The 24613-nt window shown below is 34.5% G+C and overlaps 1 protein-coding gene across 10 annotated transcripts in view; it reads right to left on the minus strand.

Annotated features, from left to right (window-relative positions):
- The window catches only part of LOC139122714 (anoctamin-4-like), an 86075-nt gene that overhangs the window by 47404 nt on the left and 14058 nt on the right, over window positions 1-24613 (minus strand). For 5 of the 10 annotated variants that reach the window (XM_070688383.1, XM_070688375.1, XM_070688367.1 and 2 more), the window contains exon 2: window positions 12078-12271. In XM_070688383.1, coding sequence (XP_070544484.1) covers window positions 12078-12271 — 194 coding nt within the window. Of the gene's footprint in view, window positions 1-5827; window positions 5882-7171; window positions 7365-12077; window positions 12272-23810; window positions 24406-24613 lie in introns of those variants that run through there. The other 5 variants (XM_070688416.1, XM_070688408.1, XM_070688401.1 and 2 more) reach the window with 4 other exon arrangements.

Raw genomic sequence — 24613 nt, forward strand, 5'->3', positions numbered from 1 at the left:
ATTTTTTTCAGGAAAATTTCAAATCATATGGTATTTCAACAGTATCCACTACTGTCTATTCTAATGCTAACATTTCTGCTGGTCTGTTTTCTACGTATTCATTTTTAGTAACCAACAGGCAGCAACTGGCAACAGGGAAACCAGCAAATCTTTGGAGGACAGCTGGATGAGATAAGATGATCCCGAAATAAGACTGCCTGTTTGCTAGCTTTGTTATAGTGACATTATACAATGTATCATGTCACTGCTGTAGTCTGAAACACCGCATCAACCATCTTGACAACAGTTGCTATGGATACATCATCATGGTTACAACATTATGAAGTTATAAATTAAAAAACAGAGAAATGTAGGTTTGTCCTGTAACTGTCTTGTAACTTACAAGACTTGAGTACTGTCTTGATTGAGTTGGACAATTTCCTGAAAATGCCTTTGAATAAAACCTAATATTTGAAACTTTTCTGGTATTGAATATTTTATACTTGGACATCTGTAAACATACCATCAATAGATATACACATCAGTAAACACAAACAATGTAAGACAAAATGGCTTTGCAGCACACTGCGAGGTAAGCCATCACAATATCCAAGGTGTACAATGAAAGCTAGTCAAGCCACCAATCAGAAACAGGGAAATTTACACACAGGTGGTTGATTTGTGGGGAAAGACTGTTCACTCATTAAAAGTAACTTTGCCTCAAACATAGACATATTTCACTGCTGAATGCAGCATTTTATTACCTGACCTAGCTAAAGGCAATCACTTTAAAATATTCATAATGCCATTATCTTCAGTTGCTTGTTAATGCAAAATATTCTCCGAAGAACGTTATAATAATTCTCTGAGGGACGTTTTAAGTGTTATTGGTACAAAAGTCAAACTACCCCTTAGGTAAACTACTTTTAAAACTGTCAATCATTTCTCAGTATTTACATTCCATGGTAAGTATAAAATACAATGAACCTATGAATTGTGAAAACCCACAATGTGGTATAATATACTGTGTTTTCACCAGGGTTTTAAAACATGGGCAAAAACTAAAACCCCTTCCACACAACCCCGAAAAAATCATGACAGTGAGATGCATAAGATGCTCCTTGAATGACTGAAGATCAAACATTTTTTCTGCCATAATGAATTTGACAATTTTAACACTAATCTACACATAGTCATTTCTGGTTCTTGTTGGAAATTCATGTGTATCTCCAGTTAAAACACAGAGAACTCAATGACAGTATTGTATATGCACATTGTAGTTGATTAAAACTGTATTGCGTCTCTTTTGCAAAGAGACCATATTCTGACTGCAAACCATTGCCACTGGATCATTACCTTCTTTTGTTATTTCAATTCATTGTTTTGGAGGAATTCATTATGTAATGATCAACTTGTTGTCACAAACTTTCCCAGGCAGCCATTGTAGAGTTTTGTTTGGCTTTGCTGTTGTTTCTTTTGTCGTAGATGCATTGTCTAGTGAGTTTCACGTCTTTTGTTGCAAACGAATTCATGTAAACGTGAACGGTAGGAAGCAAATATGGTAATGATGTCCCAACGCCCTTTGTGAGCACAATTTCAGCTCAATTCACAGTTTTAATGTGGATGTACCTGGTTGTGTCAAAGCCAGGCACATCAGCAAAAAACATCCATGTACATGTCTTGTCTGAGTCTGAAAAGACCGGACACAAAGCACAAAGCATATATTGAAATCATCAAAACCATGCATTGTAGATAAAAGTGAAATTTTCATTATGAATATGAAAACTGGACGTGACAATTACTGGTACCAGTTTTCGTTGAGTCAGCAGAATGCTCATCTCACAAATAATGAATTCAATTGAAGAATAATACAGGATTTTTATAAACTGTCTCACCATTTGCAAAACCAGCAAGATTTACTGTGCTGTGCAATACTGGTCACAGACATGTCCATGACCATTTTGTAAATTTATTGTCATTTTTTGTATTTTCCACATCAAGGAAGAGCAATTTTTTAGATGAATGATATTCAAAAGACACATAAAAGTAACATTTTCATCTGTATTTGCATCACAAAGGTGTGATGCAAGTGGTGTTTCTTGAAAATTTGCCGGTAGTTAAAGGAATACACGATGTTCTACACTAAGCACATATCTCTACAGTACTTGAAAAAAAGCTTGTTCAAAAAAGCTATGATATTTAAAATGGTTAAAATTGCAAGAATCATGACTTAAATTTGGGCAATTCAGATCGTAGCAATATTAAACCTTTGTTGGAGTCTTACCTGGCACAATGACGTTTTAAAATTAAAGTTGAATGCTAAAAGGTAAGATTCAATGTTAGGTTTTAACAACTTTCAAAACAAACATGGCCTTTCTGAGGTTATTCTGTATATTCACAGCCAGGTTCTCTTAGCCTCACAGTAATTTTTATGACTGTACAAGGTCAGCCAGATAAATGTGTCATAAAAGCACACTGTTTCTTGGGTCAGTGTTGTGAATTATTAGACTCAGAGTTGTAGATACATGTATATCTAGCATTTAGACTCAGAGTTGTAGATACATGTATATCTATCATTTAGACTCAGAGTTGTAGATACATGTATATCTAGCATTTAGACTCAGAGTTGTAGATACATGTATATCTATCATTTAGACTCAGAGTTGTAGATACATGTATATCTAGCATTTAGACTCAGAGTTGTAGATACATGTATATCTAGCATTTAGACTCAGAGTTGTAGATACATGTATATCTATCATTTAGACTCAGAGTTGTAGATACATGTATATCTAGCATTTAGACTCAGAGTTGTAGATACATGTATATCTAGCATTTAGACTCAGAGTTGTAGATACATGTATATCTATCATTACAATAAGGTATAAAATCATAATCAGTAGGAATATCATAAAGATGATCAAAGCCAACATCTCCAAGGTTCATTAGATTTTGTTAACTTCAAGCATAACTACATGTATCTAAGTAACCCAGAACAAATTAACTTCAACAGAGTCGTCTCAGACACAGAGACAGACACTGCAGACCAGTGTTTCATAATCCATACATGTAACGCTCGACTGGCTGTATCTTTTAGCATTATTTTTATGATTTTACTTCCAAGTTAAAGTAAGTCTGTGAAAATGTACTAATTTAGATGTGTGTATACACTTATTATTAACTACCCTCTTGGACTATATGCAGTTTTGAATAAGATAACACTGTGATTAAATGTTTGCCCAAATATTAAATCCCAGCCCTATGCGAAAAAGTAAAAACAGTGGATATCTGCACTAAAATCTTCACATCAACTGCACAGAGTAGTCCAATGTAATGCATAGGGGTGAATGTATTCAACTGTGACATTGTATGTTCTGTTTCCTTTGCAATATTAACAATTTTTGGAAATGGTGGGAAATAAAAATGGACGTTAAAAGTTGAATTTACTTGTCAAATGTTTCACAAAGGAATGGTTTCCTAATGCAGTAAATGCCAATATCCCTTCAGAGGGTAGAATTCAGAGAAAACCAGGAGAGAATAGGAAGATATTTTGAGGTCAACAATTTTCAACCATTAAAGCTAGTGGGGCTTTAAAGAAGACATCTTATTTGAAACCAATTTATCAGCTCCATGTAGGATTCAGAATAAAATCAGCTGGTGATGGCTGCAGATTGAAAACCAATCAATGACAGGAAATGAAAATGTTCATCTTTCTTCCACATGGAATCATCCACAGATTATAAAAGAACAAATTTTTGGAAAGAGGAAGTCTGACTACCTTCGAAAAATATGTCGATCAAGTTCCATTTATCATCTATTTTTTAATCCATGGTTTCATCATTTGACAAGTTGACTGAACTATTTTATTTTTTTTATTTATTTATTCATTTGTTGCAACCCTTTTAAAGCAGGGGCTCACTAAAAATAATCAAAACAGTGATAAGTTCATCAAAGACAATCCTAAACTAACTCAATCCTAGTGTAATCTACATAAAGACACAAATTTGTGGTGAGTATGAATATTTTGTTTTCTGATTCAACAGTAAACAGTACAGTTATAAAGGAATACGCTTTCTGAAAGGTCTGTTTTGGCAACATACTGGTAGTTCTCTATCCAAGTCTGCCCTCACAGGGTGATACAATGTCATTGTGAATTTTGCTTTGCCGTCATTGCTGTCTCATTTCAGACTAAAACAAGTTCCATTTTCTCACAAGTTATTGGCACTGATGATTGAACATGTATTGACATATCCTATGGGCTAGGACCTTTTAAATGTGAACAAAGCCATTTTTTGTTTTAATGCCAACATGATTAATTAAGATCATGTGACAACATGATTGCAGTATTTGACAGATATTTTCATGATGTGACAAAGTGACTTCAATGTTTTTCTAACTAGTAATTAAATGAGTCGGCAACTATTATCTCTGGCTTATCAACACATTTTGTATGTACTTTAGAAGAAAATGTGTGTGATGAACATGCGAGTGTAAACACTGATCTTAAATTCCCTGTATGTGCAGTCATGGTTTCTACGAGTAGAAATTAAGCGAAAGATTTGTTTTGTCATAAGCTGCTGCAATTTTTGGAGTTGTAAAATGTCATTTTTCAAGCACAACATTGATCATAACAATAACATGGGTTGTAACAATTTACTATACAGTAACATCATTGACAACAACATATCATAACATCATTAGTAACATTACAACACCAGCAATTACTATGTGTGGTAACATCACAACATAGGTGGTAATAATATGTTACAATGTATCACAACATCAGTGGCAACAATGTATCACAACATCAGTGGCAACAATGTATCACAACATCAGTGGCAACAATGTATCACAACATCAATGGTTACAATGTATCACAACATCAGTGGTTACAATGTATCACAACATCAGTGGTTACAATGTATCACAACATCAGTGGTTACAATGTATCACATCAGTGGTTACAATGTATCACAACATGAGTGGTCACAATGTATCACAACATCAGTGGTAACAAAGTGTCAGAACATCAACGGTTACAATGCATCACAACATAAGTGGTTACAATGTATCACAACATCAGTGGTAACAATGTATCACAACATCAGTGGTTACAATGCATCACAACATAAGTGGTTACAACGTATCACAACATCAGTGGTAACAATGTATCACAACATCAGTGGTAACATCAAAATATCAGTATTAACAAAGTGTCAGAACATTAGTGTTGACATCACAACATCATTGGCAAACACACATCACATAATAGGACTGAGTGTTAATAGTGCAGTGCATCATTCCTGCTACTCTTTTATGAGAGTTTTGTGCTAGTCTTGTGAAGGAAATTTCAGAAATGTTTATTTCCACATATTACTGAGAAAACTGATATTTTGAATCAATGTCATACAAATATGCTGACAAAACAAAAAATTCTTTTGTAAACTTAGCGAGAAAGAAACCAGCTACATTGATCTTAAATTGGAACAATTTTGGCTACATTACCAGGACTACTTGTTCTTTTCATCAGTATGAAGTCACATTATGCTGAATTTCCTGCAGTCTTATATTTGTTAGTAATTAGTATGTAAACAAATAATTACTACTGTTAACGTACCGTACATGCTTCTGTTCTCCCCCCTCTCCAATAGTGCTTTTGACAGCTCTACACCTTATGCCTTGCCTCCCCTCCTCCAACTGGTTTTGATATATTATCTATCCTCCTAAATGCCTTTCTGTTACAAATGGTCAGTATCTTGGTTTAGATTACATGTAAATCTTTTCCTTTCCATTTAAGTCTGATCTATTTCAGTATCGCTGACAAACTGATCAGTGTTTGATGACGTACCTGAATAAGACTTGCTGACATAGAGCCATAGTCTTTTTGGTCACCATCTGAGATCTGTCAATACCAGTAGGCAGCAAGTGTGAATGATAAAATTTCTTATAAAAACAGTTTGGTAACACTGAAGAAATGGCACAGCTACAAATTGATGCAATCAAATCTGAACGGAGTACTCACAAAAGCAGTACAAACTGCTGCCATTATAAGACCTGTGTGTGGTTTGTCCACAGTGGTTGTAACACTATCAATTTATGGCTGTACCACTTCTGGGATGTTGTAAACCACTGTATCAGGAGCTACATAACACATGACAAAAACTGACTGCTATATAATGTAACTATCAATAAAACCGAGATAAATTCATAATTTACAATTTTGTTATGTTTTAATCAGCACAGTTGGTGCTCTCTGGCGGTGTTATTAGTGTCCTCTGTGCAAAATCTTGTCATCTGTTCTGCTCATTCATGGCTTCATGGGCTGATATACATAAAGCATGAAATATTCTCAGGTACTTTGCTAACTTCATGTTCACAATGACCTTGCAAGGGTGATGGCAGTACTTAAAAGCTGCACCATCAATGTCAGGTTCTCAAATCAAATTCGAAAACTGGTACCAAAGAAACAAATCACAAACTATTTATTGAAATTTGAAATTCAAAATGGCTGCCATCCCTGTGTTAACTCAATGGGAAAAATAAAATTTGATTTGCATCAGAATAGGACCATGAAATAAGTTTTAAAATGAGCCCAAAAGTGGTACACCAAAAAAATTTTTGTAAAAATTTGAAATATTAGTCTCCAAAGGTGTATTCATGCATAGCATTTGACATCTACATATGAATGTATTAAAGACCAGGATTTGTCAGGATTAATAAGGTGACAACACATTACATTTTGGGTGTTTCTTCTGACTATTATCAAAATTACTACTTTCCACATACTTCCATAAGTGAAGTCTGTATTTTTTTGGTACTGAATGTGTACACGATAATTTTTGCTGTACATGTTAGTTAATTCTACACACATTGAAAGTTCCAAGTTTTGCTCTCTCTACCTTAACCATAGTTATTACTTTCAACATTGACATACACATGCCAGTACATTTGACGTTATTCTCAGTACAGCTTTAAGTTAATTTACTTATAAGTTTTTGCAAACAATTTGTTTGAATGACTCCACTCATTCTGAGAGAGCACAGTCCTATTTATACAAAATGTTGATTGTTGACAATTCTTGACAAAGACATCCAGGTAACCCTACAACATGCTGAACTAATTACATTACTTGATTCATACACCCACACCATAGAATTTCAAACCGATACTTGGACAACCTTTGCTTGCATACCTGTACCAAACTCTGCCCTGGTTCCACATCTATATTGACGTCATCCGTTTCCATAATGCCAAATCCTTGCCGGAGATCACTCCCTGGACTTGAAAGCAATCAGAATTTCCAATTCCACAAATCTTTCCTTCCCACACAGCCTGGAGTGAAGCCCTTCCAGCTGGACTACTCCATTCACACTGACCAAGTCACACCTATGTCTGTTCAATCCATCTTACATAACACAAAAATATCTGCCTTTGTAGACACCAGTTACGTCAAATTTGTCAACAGTTTGTTCTCATGCCTGGACTTTCTGAATTTAAACAAAGGAACAATAACCTCAGAAACAAAAAGTGTGCTAACGAATTTACCTTTTGTAAATCTGCAAAATGTGATTATATGTAAATAATTGCAAATGTTATTGTAACAAATGCTAAATGAATACAATAAGCTTTTAGCACTTTACATGTGATTGAGACATGTGTGAAATATTCTCATCAAAGTTTCAAGAAATGTAAGGTGTACAGACTCCTCAAGTTGCTGATTGCATTACTATAAGAGATGCTGATACGGTGATTACTACACTAAAAGTATGAGATTCAGGCCAATGAAACCCCTATTATCATCACAATTTGGTTGAATCCAATTATTTCTTGGTGTGGTTGGATCAATAGAAAGGCTGACATGGGGAGAGTTGAGAGGATCACTGATACCCCATACAACTTCACAGTTGAACTTCATGTCTGTCTGCTGTACATTATTGTCATCAACAATTTTATTGAAAACAATTTTACAGGGTTTTGTAAAATCTTTCCATGTAAAGAAAAATTAAAACATAACAAATCAGAGCAATAGGCCTTGGCATGCTGTGATTTGAAGTTCAATTTCTTCTTTCAGATGTTCTGTGATAATAATGGAGCTAAATTAATAGCTTGAGCTGCTGGTAGAGATCGCCCTCTAGAGGCAAGAAAGGAAATTCATAATACTTAGGCTGTTTGCCTATGCCCTAACCAATTTGTAATAGATGGAAAGAGATATAAATTGTTTGATTATCGCTGACTGACTTTCCTGCAGACAGCAGGATATGAATGAGGAAATCTGATAAAGACAAGTACTTCAAAGTATTTATAAAATACTTGAACAAAGTTCCCTCAAGCACATCGGAATTTTTACAATTCAGTGTTTCCATGGTTGGTGTTTGTCACTGTATTTCCATTTCGTCACTATAAAGCAATCACAAATATACTGACTGTTTGAGTGTAAACTTCTATGGATGTTGTTATCAACATGAACTTTTTTGGTAAAAGATATTTGTTAAAAGATACCACTTCCTCTATCTGAGCATGTAGTAATTTCAACAAAACAAGTCTAATCTATGAGATCATACTACGTGTGGTTTCAGGTAAAGTTTTGAAAGATACAAATAATTCATTATTGATCACCATACTGGCAATGTTCCCGTTCTCACAGTACAATAAATCACAACATAAATTGATGCAATATTCTACAAAATATTTACTTCACAACTATTCAAAATATTTACTACCATGCTTGATTGACAATCCAACATTATGATTTTACAAACAAATCTCACGTCTGAACTCAACTTTGACTGGCTGTAACATTTCAAAACCATATAAAAATACCTGGTGATATTTGATAAAAGATTGATACATATTGATGATCAGCTGATTTCATCTCCTAAAATGTTGTTATTTGTTGAGACTTTCATAACGACTATTTTTCTTGATATTTTGACTTCTCTTACTGATAATTCTTATCTCTATTAGCAGTTCTTGTTGAGCTTTTTTTTATCGTTTAGCTTTTTTATCATTACTCTGACAGTTTTACTAGTTTCTTTGCTTTGTTATATCCCTGTACTTCATACAGATTTCACATCATCTGTTCACAACATGTCCATTGTTGTCTATTTGTCTTTACCCTGGGGTCTTCACCCTGATGAAGGCCATTGGTGGATGGCCGAACAGTTTACACAGTGGAAGATCAATGAGGATTAAAGAATTGATTCAGTACATCAATCTTTTCAAAACTTGTCAAGAAAAATAATTCACTGAAGCAGGCAACAGCTTCATCTTAGCACATAGTACTGTTCTGAAAGAAGTCTTCTCAATTTTCAATCCCTTTATTTGTCCAATTGGCAAGAGAAATTTTTGTATTTATCTTGTCTAAAACAGCTTTGTTGCTATTTATGACCCATTGTTGTTGGTGAAACAAAGTTAATGCAATTAAACGTTTAACCTCGATGTGTCTCATTGCAAAGGTAGAATTTGGTAGAAATATGCAACCATAAATTGTTTAATCTGTGAAAATAAATGTCTTTAGCAAAACCCTTGAACTTGCAGTCAATAAATCTGGCATAATGAAATGATAAACTGCACGCAACACTTGACATTACAATGTTTGAGAATTACAACCATGCACTGATGTTTACATTGCAACTGATGAAGGGAAAGTTTGACCTTAAGTTGACCTCAATGACACCATTATGTCAATAAATCAAATGAACTAAGCCAGTATGACCTGAATGTTTGTAACTTGTAACATAATCCAGGGATTTTGAAATGACAGGGAAGGAAGGAATACAGTAACTATTTAATGGTTACAAAGCTATCCTTCAAGTTTCCAAAATTTGCTGATTTCCATTAAATACATACAGAGAAGACATCTTTGTAAATAAGAAGTGACAGGTGCAGACTATCTGGACAGCAATATATGACCTGATTGTATGAAAGATGTTTATTCATTAATCCAAATTTCTCTTAGAGCATTGTATATTTTTGAAGTGTTTTAATGCAGACAGCCAGCGAATGGTGTCGTACCGGGATAATATGTTTCTGATTTGACTGGTTGACTTTTCTACAGCATTCATTCATGTTACCTTTTTTTGATAGATTATTGCTAGAATGGCTAAACCACAAAACCAATCCATTTTCTAAGATCTGTACTGTTTTTAACAACAGTTGTTCCTTACAAAATCTAAATTTGTGGATATCTTGTCTTCCAGAAAACACTTTGCAAATCATTGGACATATGGTTTTCTTGTAAAAGAAAACTTGATCTTAGCCTTCCGATGCAACCCTGAATCACTGCAAATACATTATAACTATGGTTGATTTAACGGTACTTTGATATAAAACATTATGAAAAGATTTAATGAGATGAAAATATAACTGCAGTGTTTTTACATTGATATGCAAAGTTAATATTGCATTGTCAAAAAGGAAACTGCACAGAATATGAAAGCCTGGCTGAACTGTCTTATCTGTATAAACCAGCTGTGGCATGTTTGTTCAAAACTGACTCTTAATAATTTACAATAAACAATCGTTTCTATTGTTCATTATTTGCAAACTGTCTGTAAACAGTTTCATGTCACTGGTTTCATTGCTGTACATGACTTGACCTCAAAACATCTCATCATTTGTGTTGCCTAGTTTGTTAGAGTGACACTGCATGCTGGGAATTTGTCACAAAGACACTGCATGCTGGGACTCCGTCAGAATGACACTGCATGCTGGAAATTTTTGTCAATTATATCTGAATTTACTGACATTTGTCACAGACTAACCCACATGTGTTTATTATCATTACTGTTATCGATGACAAACACTTGACATTGGGTTGTTCATACCATACATTTTTGTCCAGGTAAATAATTACGGACCAGTTAGTTAAATTCCTGCCAAAATCTCATTAAAAAACTTCTTTTCATATTTTTTATGATAAAATTAATGACGCCAGCTCTGCCTTAATTACTCTTCTCCATACTTTACTTAAAATATTATTTATTAATATTTGAAATAAGTGAATTATGTGTTTGACCTAGAGTGACCTTAGTAAACCAATTGACTCACTTTGCTAAAATATTTTCAAAATTATTTTTTTCGCCTTTCTGCTTTTCTGTATCAATCTCAAAATATGATAGCAAGATGACAAATTAATCAAAAGAATGAACATCTAGTGTGATATCAAATGTGGTAAAAATTCACGCAATATGATTTTTTATCTGTAGTTGGATCAAAAAAGTGACCTTGAAGTTACAGAACTGGGTCAGTGCATATCTGTGCTTCACTGACAATCCCTTGGAGGGACCATGCTTCACTGAACCTACATAACTCTGTTTAAAGTTAAGAATCTCTTGATAGTTCCATCGTAAATGATCTGCATTCCTTTGAGAGATGGACAGTGACCACTTTATTATGATTCACAGATGTGTTTGGCAGCGTCCAGTAAAATCCCAACGACCAATCAAAGACCGAGATGAACTTTGTGCTTAATTTCACTTGTTCATTTGTTTTTCATTTTGTTATACTTTATTTTATTTTACAAAGTGTGATTGTATCATGTTGTTTCTTCTGTGCTGTTTAGAGAAACACTATAAATACCCCTGTCAGAGATACTGTAGTTTTTTTGATCTCACAGAATATTTTACTGTTACAGGGTTGAGCAATTCCATTCATGTGGTGATTTCAAGGCCATTAAAAATCAGTCCAGTATGTTTCAAGTTACAGAGTGCTAGTGTATGCTAGTTGCCATAGATACAGTGTTTCTTCCAACTGCTACCATGGTTATTTATGTATGTAGCTGTCTCTATTGCTAGGCAACCAACTGCATGGACACAGATGGCATATTGTCTCTCTAATTTTCCCTTTTCAATGAAAACAACAAACTTTTCATCATTCAGGGTTCAAATAACAGAAATGTAACTTTGCCTATTAGCCTGAGAAAATTCCATTGTTATTCCTTATGGCGCTATCTAGATTCTATCTTCATCTCTATCCACCTGTGATCATAGACTTAATGTTGGCTTGTTCTACATTATCATTGATGTATCCTGGTAAGATCACCAGTATTAACAAAATGCAAACTATCTCATCAAGGACATCGAGAAGGTGTCTCTTACCGTCAATGCTATTTGCACTGATCCAGGATCTTGGCTTTTTTTGGATTCAGCCTCGTTTTGACTTTCCAGTCCGATAGGTGTAGCTGTACCTGTGGCTGCATCTGTCTTAGCGCCACTTCCATTGTCATTTATGCTGGGATATAGATTCTGTTCATTGGGGGGTGGGGGAGAGGGTTGCCCGTACGCTTCCAGACCTACAATGAACACAAACAGATAAAATTGATCATTCATGAAGCAAAGACACTCACTCAGCAGGAGATTCACTGTGACAAGGTCTGAACCTTTCTATTTCTTCAGTGATCTCTGTTGACCAATTTTACACAACATTGAACCGTGAGTGCATCAAGTTTAAATATTACACATTTCCATGTATTGGAATGGGCTTAGTGAAGGAAATTTCAAGCAATTTTGCAATTTATTAGAAGAATTCAGACAAGGGTATACCGGTACTGTACTCTTCCTCCTCTCACAATCCACCCCCTCCAAATCCATCTCCCTCCAAATCCCTCTCCCTCCAAATCCCTCTCCCTCCAAATCCATCTCCCTCCAAATCCCTCTCCCTCCAAATCCCTCTCCCTCCAAATCCATCCCCCTCCAAATCCATCCCCCTCCAAATCCACCTCCCTCCAAATCCATCTCCCTCCAAATCCATCTCTCATCATAATACCTAACTCATAAGTTTATCACTCAAGCACACCTGTACTGATACAGTACTGTACTGTGTAATACTAATCTTCAGTTGTTTATATTCAATAGATGGTAATCTGGCAGAGGCAGAATTTGAAATAAACAACAAATCACAGTCATACTTTGCAAAGATGTGTCACCAAATCTGCATAAAGAATGCTGTGACAAAACAGAGTTTTTGAATAAAATCTCCAACAATTTACCCTTTGATATAAAGATAAATTTATATTAAATTTATTGCACAACAGAGAACATGCATTCTTACAAAACTTTACAGCATCAATAAATTACTTCTGTAACTTCTATTTTTGATTCCAAACAGATGTGAACAATGCTTAATGTTTCATCATATTTCCTGATTTCTTGATAAAATTTTCAATAGAAATATTAAAATATTTGAGCACTGACCAGTGATACACAAACATGCCATATTTGCTGAAATGATTTCACATATTTTGCAATAAATCTTCTTACTTGTACGCACAGCTATGATACATAACTATGAATAAATGTCGGGGAACTGACCGGCAGCTCGAAGTTCAAACATTGATACAATTCATATTAAACTTCCTGTGGTTGGAGACCATGCCATATCTAGCACTGACTGTCTTGATTTATCTACCATATTTATTACAATCTGTGTATTGACTTACACCCACACTTTCTGATCTGTGTACCATATCATTACAAAGGATTTCTTTGCTGTAACTTTAGTGCATTAGTTTCCAATAATTTATTGTCTGTAGCATACAGGTTGTTGTTCTACTTCACAAAATAGCGTAATTACAGTTATATCAAATGTTCCATCTGTCAACTCAACTTGTATTTGTAAATGTCAATGTTAAGGTAGTATGCACCTCGAAAGTGAAAGACTTAAACTTTTGCTAAAACTTTCCTCAAGGAATCTTTCAATTATTCTCCTTTAAAATCAAGCATAAAAAACCAGGGTCACTGTGTAAAGTTTGGTACTAGAGAAACAAATAACACAAGATTTGCCGATATTTGAAATTCAAAACGGCCGTCATCTCTGTGTGAACTCTATGGAAAAAAAATAAATGTTTGAATTTCGAAAAAACTAAGGCGGTGAAAGGTTTTTTACACCAATAGCTTTAAAATGAACCCCCCCAAGTGATAGATCAGAAAAGAATTATAAAAGTTTGAGGGTCTGAATATCTGTCCCCGAGGCGTATTCTATCTTAAAGTTGACAAGTGAATTTTAGTTCAGATAAGAATTCACTAAGTGAACACATTACCGCATGCAGCTAGTATTGAAGGAAATGTCTTGTTTGTTTGTTTGTTTGTTTGTTTGTTTGTTTGTTTGGTGAACAAAAACAATGTAAACATTATCAGAAGTTACAGTTTTGTCCCTTTATGAAATATATCTTACAGAATTAGATATCAACTGAAGTTGAACTTTTACTCCCAAAGCTAAATGACTCTCTCTTGGCATCTAACACATCTTGCATTGTACATTGATATCAAGTGTTTGAAATGATTTATGTCTTTGTCATCATGAGTCATTTTTTTAGAATGACATGTTGTAATCAAAGTTTAGAACTTTTGTAGTTTCAGTATGGTACACTATAACTTACAGGTAAGTTTGGGGTAACATACAGTACTGGAAGGACTGAGAGGTTCTGAAATACTGTAACCATGGCTACCAGTCAGTAGTAGATACAGTGAGGTATGATCTCTAACTTACAACATTTCTGAACTCTATTTGGGTCAATTTCTTGTAATTTCTGATTCAACCTTACACTGTTAGCTGTACTTTCTTAAATAAGTCAATGGTTTGTCAATATAACTTAACAGTTTGGCTGACAGGACAGACTGACAGTTTAAGTCTTGAAAACACATGACATAGGGTACCAATGCGTCCATCACATGGAAACATGGAAGCCAGGCATGTGAGAAACTTGGCTTGAATTTGAGAAAAGTCTTTATACTTTGTAAATAATTGTCACATTTAAAGTTTGTTTCAAGTTGTATTAACTTTCACAGAGAGTACCTACCGGTATATTAAATTTATAAGAAACTATACAGTTGTCACAGAATAATTCAGTGAAGAGAAAGTTTCAAAGAGTAACTGCAACATTCAGTAATTTATCTCTGACTTGAATTTTCCTTATTTTGCTACTCACACAAACCTGAATATATTTAAGAACTGTTCTGTGATTCTGAACAAACAACTGAACCAAGTCACCATGCAGTATCACTTTCAGAATGTCTGTTTTATGGTTTTAGAGCTATGAAAAAATTATTACAACTTGCCTTGTCATAAATTTATCACCCATCCATGACAATAAAAACAAAGTTTTTCAATTCAGTAGCATCTAAAGAAACATGATCCACTATAAATCTGTCTCATAAATGTTTCCATAATTCACAAAAAATTTATGAAGCAGAAAGGGAACTAGAAGCAGGGGCAGCTTGCCGTTCTTCTCAAATTTCATGTCGGGATACAAACACCATCCTCGGGTGGAGGGACGTTGGTACAAACTACTCCTGTACTGCACATTGCAGAGTACATGACAATGTTCCTGTACAAATTAGTCATCGAAATACTGAAATGACAATATCTATTGTTCTGTACAATTACAAAGATCAATGGTCTACTATCACTTCAACAATAAGAGTCACCACTGAATGTTTAATAGTCAAACCTGTCTAATCCAAACACTGTCTAAAGCTGAAGTCTACATACTGAACCTTATGTCAGTCCAATGCTACAGACACAAAATTCAATGTTCCTCCATGCGCCAAATGCTTCTCTAGACTGAACAACATTTTCATGTGCCTATTATGTTCAGTTGGGAGAGGTTATACTGGTCCACCTATCATCAGCTTATTAGTTATTAATAGTCTGGATTACAGATGATTCATGTTTGAAATATCAATACACACTTCACATGTTGGTCACTGTGAACCTTTATTTGTAAGACTTTGTTATGTTGTTGACATAATGGAAATCTCTCTCTCTATCTCTCCCCCCACTAGCTTTTATATATGTTATGCCATACTTATGGCTTTCATGTCTTGAACAATGCAATAAAGAGAAATTACTAGATACGGAAATTCCAATAATCTATTTACATTTCAAGGACACTGTAACTGACATGTACGAATGCCAAACTTTTTGCTTTAATAACTTTGTTATGTAAGTAATTCCACATGAATAAGGCATGAGATAAAATTCACAGGTCAACACACTTTTCCATATCATTTATATCAAAGGAACAGTTTATATGCTCCACATGATCAAATGCAGTGTTTTAATAGTTCAACCTGTGCTTGTTTGTCTTTGTGATATTATATTTACGAAGTAGTGACACTAAACATCAACAACAATATTGTTTTGTCAATCTATTGACAAACATGTCTGCATTTTAAAGATTGAGACTTGAATTCATTTAATTAACACAACTCGCATGTGATAAAATATTGATACATATACCATACTCCTTCATCAATAAAATGTCATGTTTTTTCACAGTACTCAGAGATTACAAGCAGTAAATTTTACATGTTCCATGAGAATAGAAATAATCTTTTCATGAAGAGATTGATGAAGTCCCATGACTGATGAGCAGCTTTCTATTTCTCACACTGGTTTATTTCCATTGACCTTGTATTCAGTATGGTCTGATGAAATAGTCATGCTTTTTAACCACTAATCTGAGATTATGAATAGAAAATTCTTTATGATTCATGAGAATAGAAATCATATTTTGTGAAGAGGTTTAATAATTCTTACAACTAGTCATATTCCTTTCCCTTGCCGAAATCCGTTATCTATTATGCAGCTAGATTTGACGATGCTATGAATATTAAATGTATCATTTTGATCAACAATGATCAGCTTATTCTAACTACATTAAATTTTGAATGCTGCTGTTATCATTACACACTTATGTTATTGTTTGTATCAGATCTGATTCAACATCACTATTAACTAAAAGGTCAAAGGTCATCTACTCAGTGCATCAAGGGCCCCATTTCTATGTTATGGCTTAGTTATGGCTTATGATCTGTGACACTACCAGCAATTATTTGCAAAGGCCAGTTTTACATCACAAGTCACGCACCTATGAACACTTAGTGCACTGTCAATGTTCTGAGTCAAGGAGTTGTTGCAGGTCAAAGGTCACTGCCTTCTACAGTGTGTCAATATAAATAAGTCAAATAATAAATGTTTGATGGATAATTGAGAAAATAATCATTTTTGTAATAATGATATGATTTACTGTGGGGTGTTTCACAAATTTGATTAAAATTGCTCTGATATCCTTCATCACAGTCCCTCCACAAGGGACTGTGCCTTCATGTTTGGAATACATGTATTTTTCCAACCAGCTTGAAATCATGTCAATATAATTATCTTTTATCTGGCATGACAGACTTTGTAATTGGTTTTAGGTACAGTTGCAAATTGCTATCACAAACCATCTATAAGGCACAGTGCCTACACCCACTAATGCATATTGGATGTATGGTATGAGATATTGAGTTTTGCATGTGAACATAACTTGGTGTGATATAAAAGAATATTGCAAGTCCTTGCACCAGTTGAGCTAAGAGATGTGTTTGTACAAAATTTGCAAACAATACATGTCAATCTATTGTCCTACATAAATGATCTAGTCTTTTACTATAAATATGTCTACAATCAAAATTACCATACAGTATTGAAAGACAGTTATAATGTATTCATTTTTGTGTCACACTAATTCTGCATGTACTTTTGAAAATTCTATCACATTAATAAGCAAAATGCTGTCACTCCTGGCTGTCCATCATGTCAAATTGAACACACTACTGCAGTGTCAGATGTCAAAATAATGTCAAGTCAGTTGTTCCAGCACACCGACAACCTTGATAGCAAGAATTTAGGATCATGACTCACAAATGACAGAGAAAACACAGAATCTATCAGTGAAGTGTTTGGCAGCTGACAAAGCAATGTACCACACCCATGTAACAATATCTGATAATCGGTGCTGGAAGTAAAACAATGATAGATTGATAAGATTTTAAAACTGATTAACTTCAGGTTCTACATGACTTACAGAGACCTTTCTCAGTTCTTGCAATAATTTATGTTTAATGGTGTTCATAAATCATAAATAAAATATTTCCCATGAGATCAGGGATTCAAAAATTCTATCTCACTTTGAGCAGTTGCTAAGCAACTGAATTTTTACTAATCTTCTTCTTCTGACAGAAATCTTGTCATGATTTGCAGCATTGAGACGGAATTTTTCGATCCTTTGCAATGCTTAAACTGATTTTATTTCCATGAACTCTTTCATTTGTGATTTCGGAATTTTCTAAAAACCAAATACTGTCAAAATTGTCCAGAGGCTACAATAATTAGACGTTTAAACATTATATTACGGTATGTCTAATACCAGTACTGTATCTATGCAATACTGCTATACTGTATGAACATTATGAAAGTTACATGTACCAAACTGAATGTTTTTGCAGGCCGGAATATTGTGTAAGAGTCAAAATTAACAATAGCAAGACTTGTGATAAAGTGATGAAATAATTATGATAGAATATAATGATATGATAATGATAAAATAATGATGTAATGAAAATATGAAAAACTACCAGTAAGTTTCAGTACTGCACTGCCACATCTGGGAAGGATTTAATACATTCATTGCTTATCATAAATTTTTGACAATAAATAAAATCAAAATGGCAGCCTCTTCCAGAAAAGGTCAAAGTTGAATGAAGAGAGATGTCACCTAATTGACCTTACTAACGTAAAGTTCAAAGGTTACAAATTTTTATGTGTACAGATTTCAAGATAGCATCAGAAACACCAGATTAGACAAGAGATTCTCTGTATCTGCTGTAATATCATTGGCTGAGAGATGCTCTACGCCGGTATCAGCAGCTGTAATATCTGGGAGCACATTAACTGAATGATGAGTCAAACTGTCATAGGGATATACTCCCATATAGATGAGTTTCTCTTGTCTTATTTCTTTTACCATTCAGAGATTCAAATAAGATACTGTCACACTCCAGCAGCACAATTTTGTCTTCCTTGAATTGATGGTTTTAAGTTTCTTGATGCAAACATGTCCTCAAATAAAATTATGCTGGCAATATCAGCAATATTTACATAATCTCTCCTTTCAAAATGATCTTGTATTGTCATTTTCCTACTGTAGTCACACCAAATTTTCAGTTTTTCATGACCTTTTCCCTCACTTTTCCCTGAATAATGTCACATTTTTAAGGCATATTTGTACTTGATACGATATGACAGAGAATTAATCCGGAATATACTACACCACAATGTAATATGAAAATTGGTCACAATAGAAAACCACAAAATTTCCACTTACAAACAGGTCTTAAAATTTACTCAGAAATCTAACGCATCTTTTTTGTGACAACACATATCTACATGTACATGAAGATACCGTACTGTTTGCTTTCATGAAATCACAGTACAGCACTTTCATTTTCTGTTTCCCTATACCAAATGTATGCGTGACCTTTCACTACTGTTTCTGTGGTTTACAGTAGTATTCCAATCCTTTGAAAGTTCAATGAACCTTTGCAGCTCAGTTTGATAGCATTCATGTATGTCCAGCTGTCTGTAGTCTCATGTTGCAGCAATCCATTACACGGCATTTACACATACTATTAAAACTCAATATTCTCAGCCACAATGTTCCGTACCTTAAATACAATTTTGCAACCTAAGAGGTCATAAAAGTCATAGGCAGTCAACCAGTGTGTCATCCACATTCCAGGATGGCATCAACAGGGGAGATTTTTCCCCTTACCAGAAAATTTTGGGAATTTAACCAGTTCATATGTTTTACTTGTATCTCTACGGTGTAACTGGCACCATTTCATGGTGGGGGGAGGGGGAGGCTGCCCCCCTCCTTGACAAATTCCTTGGGGGTGCCAACATGTCAACAGACAGGGAATCCCCGTTCCCCTGTCTAGATGAAACACTGGGTTAACCATAGTTTCAATATGGCAGATTTTCACAGGTAAAACAAATAGGATCACAGAAGCAAAAGTAAAGTTTTCGGTTATACAGGAATTTCACATCAGAAAAGCCTATAAAGATGAAAAGATGCATTAGTTCAGCTAGTTTCACAAAAGGGTCGAACATTTTGTCATGAAAATGATTCTTTTGCATTAGAACTATTTATTGGATCACTATCTCAAACATTTGCTGTCATGTTGATTTTTTACCCACAATGCAATTCAAGATCCTGTAATTTACACCTCTAACACATGATAAAAAAAAGCTATTTTCAGTAGCGAGAATTCATTAAGATATCGAGTGAAAATTGCTTAAAAAACATTGTAGCTTATTAAAATGCAATTTCACACACTTCCTAATGGAAGCATGACCACTGCCCATTACCATTATTTCATACAATTTTTGTCTACCGTCATAACTACCTGACTGCACTCTTCTAAAAAATATCATTTGAATTATACTTTAGCAAACACTTCAAAACTATGACAATCTATCCATGCTTGTTAAAAGTACAGGTACATGCATTACATTTTGACATAAATCATAATTTTGCTGTGATATTTACACACTGCAAACAATGACATAAATTTCTTGAGTTTGATATCAAGTACATGTAAATATGTCAATAGACCCATATATGTAAGTAGTGTTTTAACTGACCATTGATACAGACATAACACACCAAAGTATCCAATTGTGTTGTAAACCCAGTCTGCTGATTTTAGTCTCTTGTTTTGCCTAACTTATTTATGTACAAAGAGGGAAAATAACAACAAACCATTTGGTCAAATATGCCAGGGAATCTGATGGATAAAACATCAACTGTTTTTACAGTATGTATACTTTGACATGCAAATAGCATTTTAGCAGTAAAGTATCATAAATGTATACCTAATGGGTTTTTTATGGCATGGTATGGATATTTGTCATTTAGAAGAAATACAATTGACCTAGAACATGTTCTTAAAATTATTAAAATATCATTATCAAATGATGCAGTTTTCTTTACTAAACACTGCTGGTTCTATAATGTCTTCCTTAGTAATGCTCACTGCAGTTATCATCAACCAGGTGTTGATATTTCTCATTTTAAATTAGACCGGTATTATTATCATCTGATCAAACCCTTGATCTGGACTTGCCAGCCTTGGTCACTTCAACTGCCCAATGAATTGGTTGCTATGGATACACCCTCAACCCACCTGACCTAATACCCACAGATATATAAACACTTGATTTCTTATGAATTATAACTATAGCAATTTCACTGATAAGCTATTCAATATAGTATAATAAATATTTCATTACTTCAAGCGAGTCATTTAAATACAGGTAGAAATAGCGGAAAATCTCTCACAGATGACAGTAAAGTAGTAGTTGCAGAATGCACTTCATGGACAGAAATTCAGACTCAAATTTTTACAATACTTTTCTAATCCGATACTTTTGTGGCTTTGTTATAAAACTCTATAAGTAACTGAGGTTTTTAGTTTCTTATTTTTGTCAAAATCAAAAATGTGATTTTTCCCAATTGAATAAACATAGGGATGGCGGCCACTTTCAAATTCAACTGTCAGTTAATTTCAAATTTGTATCTATTGTGCGGAAATATTTGGTCAGTGATACATTGCCTTTTTCTTGATTTTGAAAATGAGTGAATGTATCCCTGAGGAAAGTTGGTGCAAAAAAATTAAATTTTTCACTATGACACACTTTTGAGGCATGTGCCATCTTAACCCTTTCAGCGCCAAAATATATTTTTGTTGTCTTTCTGAAATATATCCCTGTTAAATATTTTCAGATTTTTACCAAAATTTTGATGAGAAACTGTAGCCAATGAAATGTTATATCCATTTGGTCCAAAACTATCAATAAAATTACAGAAAACTTTATAAATATTTGTAAAAGTTGCACTAAAATTTTTGTTGGAAAAAATTACAGCACTTAGTTTTGTATCCAATGATGATAGGAATTTCTCAGTATCTGAACAAGTATCAAAGAGACACAGAACTGAATACCTTGATGTGAAATGATGACGCTGAGACTGTACATATAGACTTGGATTAGAAAGTGACATCACTGTACAGTGTTATCTGTGAATCAAATGATGTCCACTGATTCAAAAGAGTTCACTACTGGTATACGGCCGATGCAAAATTTTCTGAATTTTCGAACTTAAAGGCATGGTTCAGGCATCAGATTGTCTTGACAGGAAATTTACTTAACTAGATTACAATTTCAAAGGAAAACAAAAGGCTATGACACCTTCATAATCCTCTTAAAGACTAGAACAAACTCGATCCCTGGGATCGATCGATTCCCCTTCCTTTAATTCACAGAATTCAGTAGTGATGTCATTTGCAATGCACACTGATTACAGTCAACAATCTTCAATTCCAGTGACAATGCTTCAGTGACTATACATTATACAACCTTAACAAAACTTTGCCAATACCTCTATGTCATATTCACATGTATTCTTCTTAGAGTCAGTGTGCATGCTGTATGAAAGAAGAAAAATCTATGGCAAGAATTGACAAATTCAAGATGTGTGGATGGGTTGGTAAAAAGCTAACTGATCCCCATCTATCATTCATTGCCTGTTTAATACATAACACATACATACATCCCTTACTAGGTACAGTAGCAAGGATATAGCAGTGCCTGGTTGACAAACACACAACACACTATGGCTGGGTCATGTTCTTATATCTCTCACAAAGCTGTCACTGAAATTGAGTGAAAATGACTACCACTGACGTGTACATGTCCAATTCACATTTGTTGTGATCCACAGATGCAAAAGGTTTACTGCAGATTTTACACGTCAGTTGTTGTAACTGATTTGAATATGGCTAAACATTATGATAACAAATGACAAAATCTGTTCTGAACACAAACATTCACTTAGTAGCACATGGTGTTGATTTAACTACCGTATGATGTAATTAACATTAATATTTAAAATAATGGAGTGCTTTGTTTCAAGACAAAATAGACAACTATGGATTGTGTTTTGGATTAATATGAAAGTTATATGAATCTTATTAATTTTAATCTTATTAATTTAATCTTATTCATAAATTACTTATATGAAAGCTTTGAATTATTTCCGTTATTATCAACATAACAATGGGGTGTGGCCTTAAAAACTAAAGTCATTAAAACTGTAACAGATGTGAATGAGCTGTTTAAGTCATCTATCTCTGATATTAAAGTCAACTCTCTCTGACACCAAAATGCATCAATAATTTCTGAATCCTGATGGTAAAGGCAGATTCTAAAATCAATCAAAATATCACTACACAGTAGCTGTTCTCATGTAATTGAAATCTTGCTACCTGAGTGGACTGCCAAGATCAAGGTGACCCTAGGTCATGGCTATCATGGTCACTGATGATAGCCAAGTACAGTGCTTTCTATAGACCTGTGATCTATTGATTAACCATCTCCTGCAGTGTGTAATCACCCTGATGACGACAGAGGAGGAACTGTTGGAGGTAATATCTTTATGAACACAGGAGTGCATGTCATTTACTTGTTGATAGTCTGACAATTACCACTGCTAGCAGGTACTGATGCTAGATCACATAACAACCCACTGCACTGCTTGCCTTATCTACACACACAGTAATCCCCTACCCCACCCACACACTACCCCACCCACACACTACCCCACCCATGAAACTTTTTATGTAGATGAATCAAAGAGACTATGACATGGAATGATTTATGGCACAACATACAGATCAGTTAACCTTTACCCATCTTTCTATCTTGTCCCTGACAATACTGAGTTGACCAAATTATATTAAAGTCACTACAGTAGATACATCTATGGTTTGACTGTTCTAGAATTTCCAGAAGTACAGAAAGTAGAGAAAGATAGAATGCTATGTTACATTGCATAATGTCACAATTTCTGTTTCCCCCGCAGTGTGGTAACAGTTATCATGATAACCAGAATTTTTTTAAATAATTAACGACATATTGCCCGAGAAGAGACAAGTGCACATACGTACCAATGGCAGGATTATCAACACCACCGTAATTCTGTCCTCTATCAGACATCAACATGGCTGCTGCCAATGTATCGTCATCCGTTTTACGATATGAACCTTGCATGGATGCAACTGAACTGGATTTTGCTACGATACTTCAAGATAACTGGCCTCTCTTTCACCTAGGGAGTTTGTATGTACATATACACCTGAACTGGTCCAGAGATAGGAGTTGATGAGTAACCAGACTGTTTAACTTTAGTTTTAAGTTATATCAACACAGCTGATACCAAAATGTTTGATGTAACAACAGATTTTTACTCTGTGAAGATATCATGTAGGACAAGAGTTTTGAAAGCTGTATTATCTGAATCACCACTTTACATCCGCGATGCTCAGAGCTCTGAATCTGTTACATTACAAGCTGTGATTTCTGACATTGGACGTGAACTTCTGTTAAACTTATCTGAAGTCTTCCATTGGCATCAGCTCAGGGACTTTGCATTTGAGAGAAGCCAACCAACTTGACCACAATGATAGCTCTTCCTACAGCTGTTGAAACAAACTGCCTGGAACACATCGACACCGACTGGACCGTGTTCGAAGGTACAAATGTACTTCTGTTGGCAATGTGTTTTCAATTTATTGGAAAAAAATGGTCTATATTTGTGACTTTTTTATGATCTTTAAATGTAAGTATTTTTGATGTTGGTAAATTGGCGTGCACGCACAGACCTGCTATATTTACAAACCATCTTGTGTACTCAAGTGACTTCCCCAACAGCCAATAAAAATACAGCAATATTACAATAAGTAAACACTTG

The sequence above is a fragment of the Ptychodera flava genome, chromosome 2 (genome assembly GCF_041260155.1).
Source record: "Ptychodera flava strain L36383 chromosome 2, AS_Pfla_20210202, whole genome shotgun sequence".
Taxonomy (NCBI): Eukaryota; Metazoa; Hemichordata; class Enteropneusta; family Ptychoderidae; genus Ptychodera; species Ptychodera flava.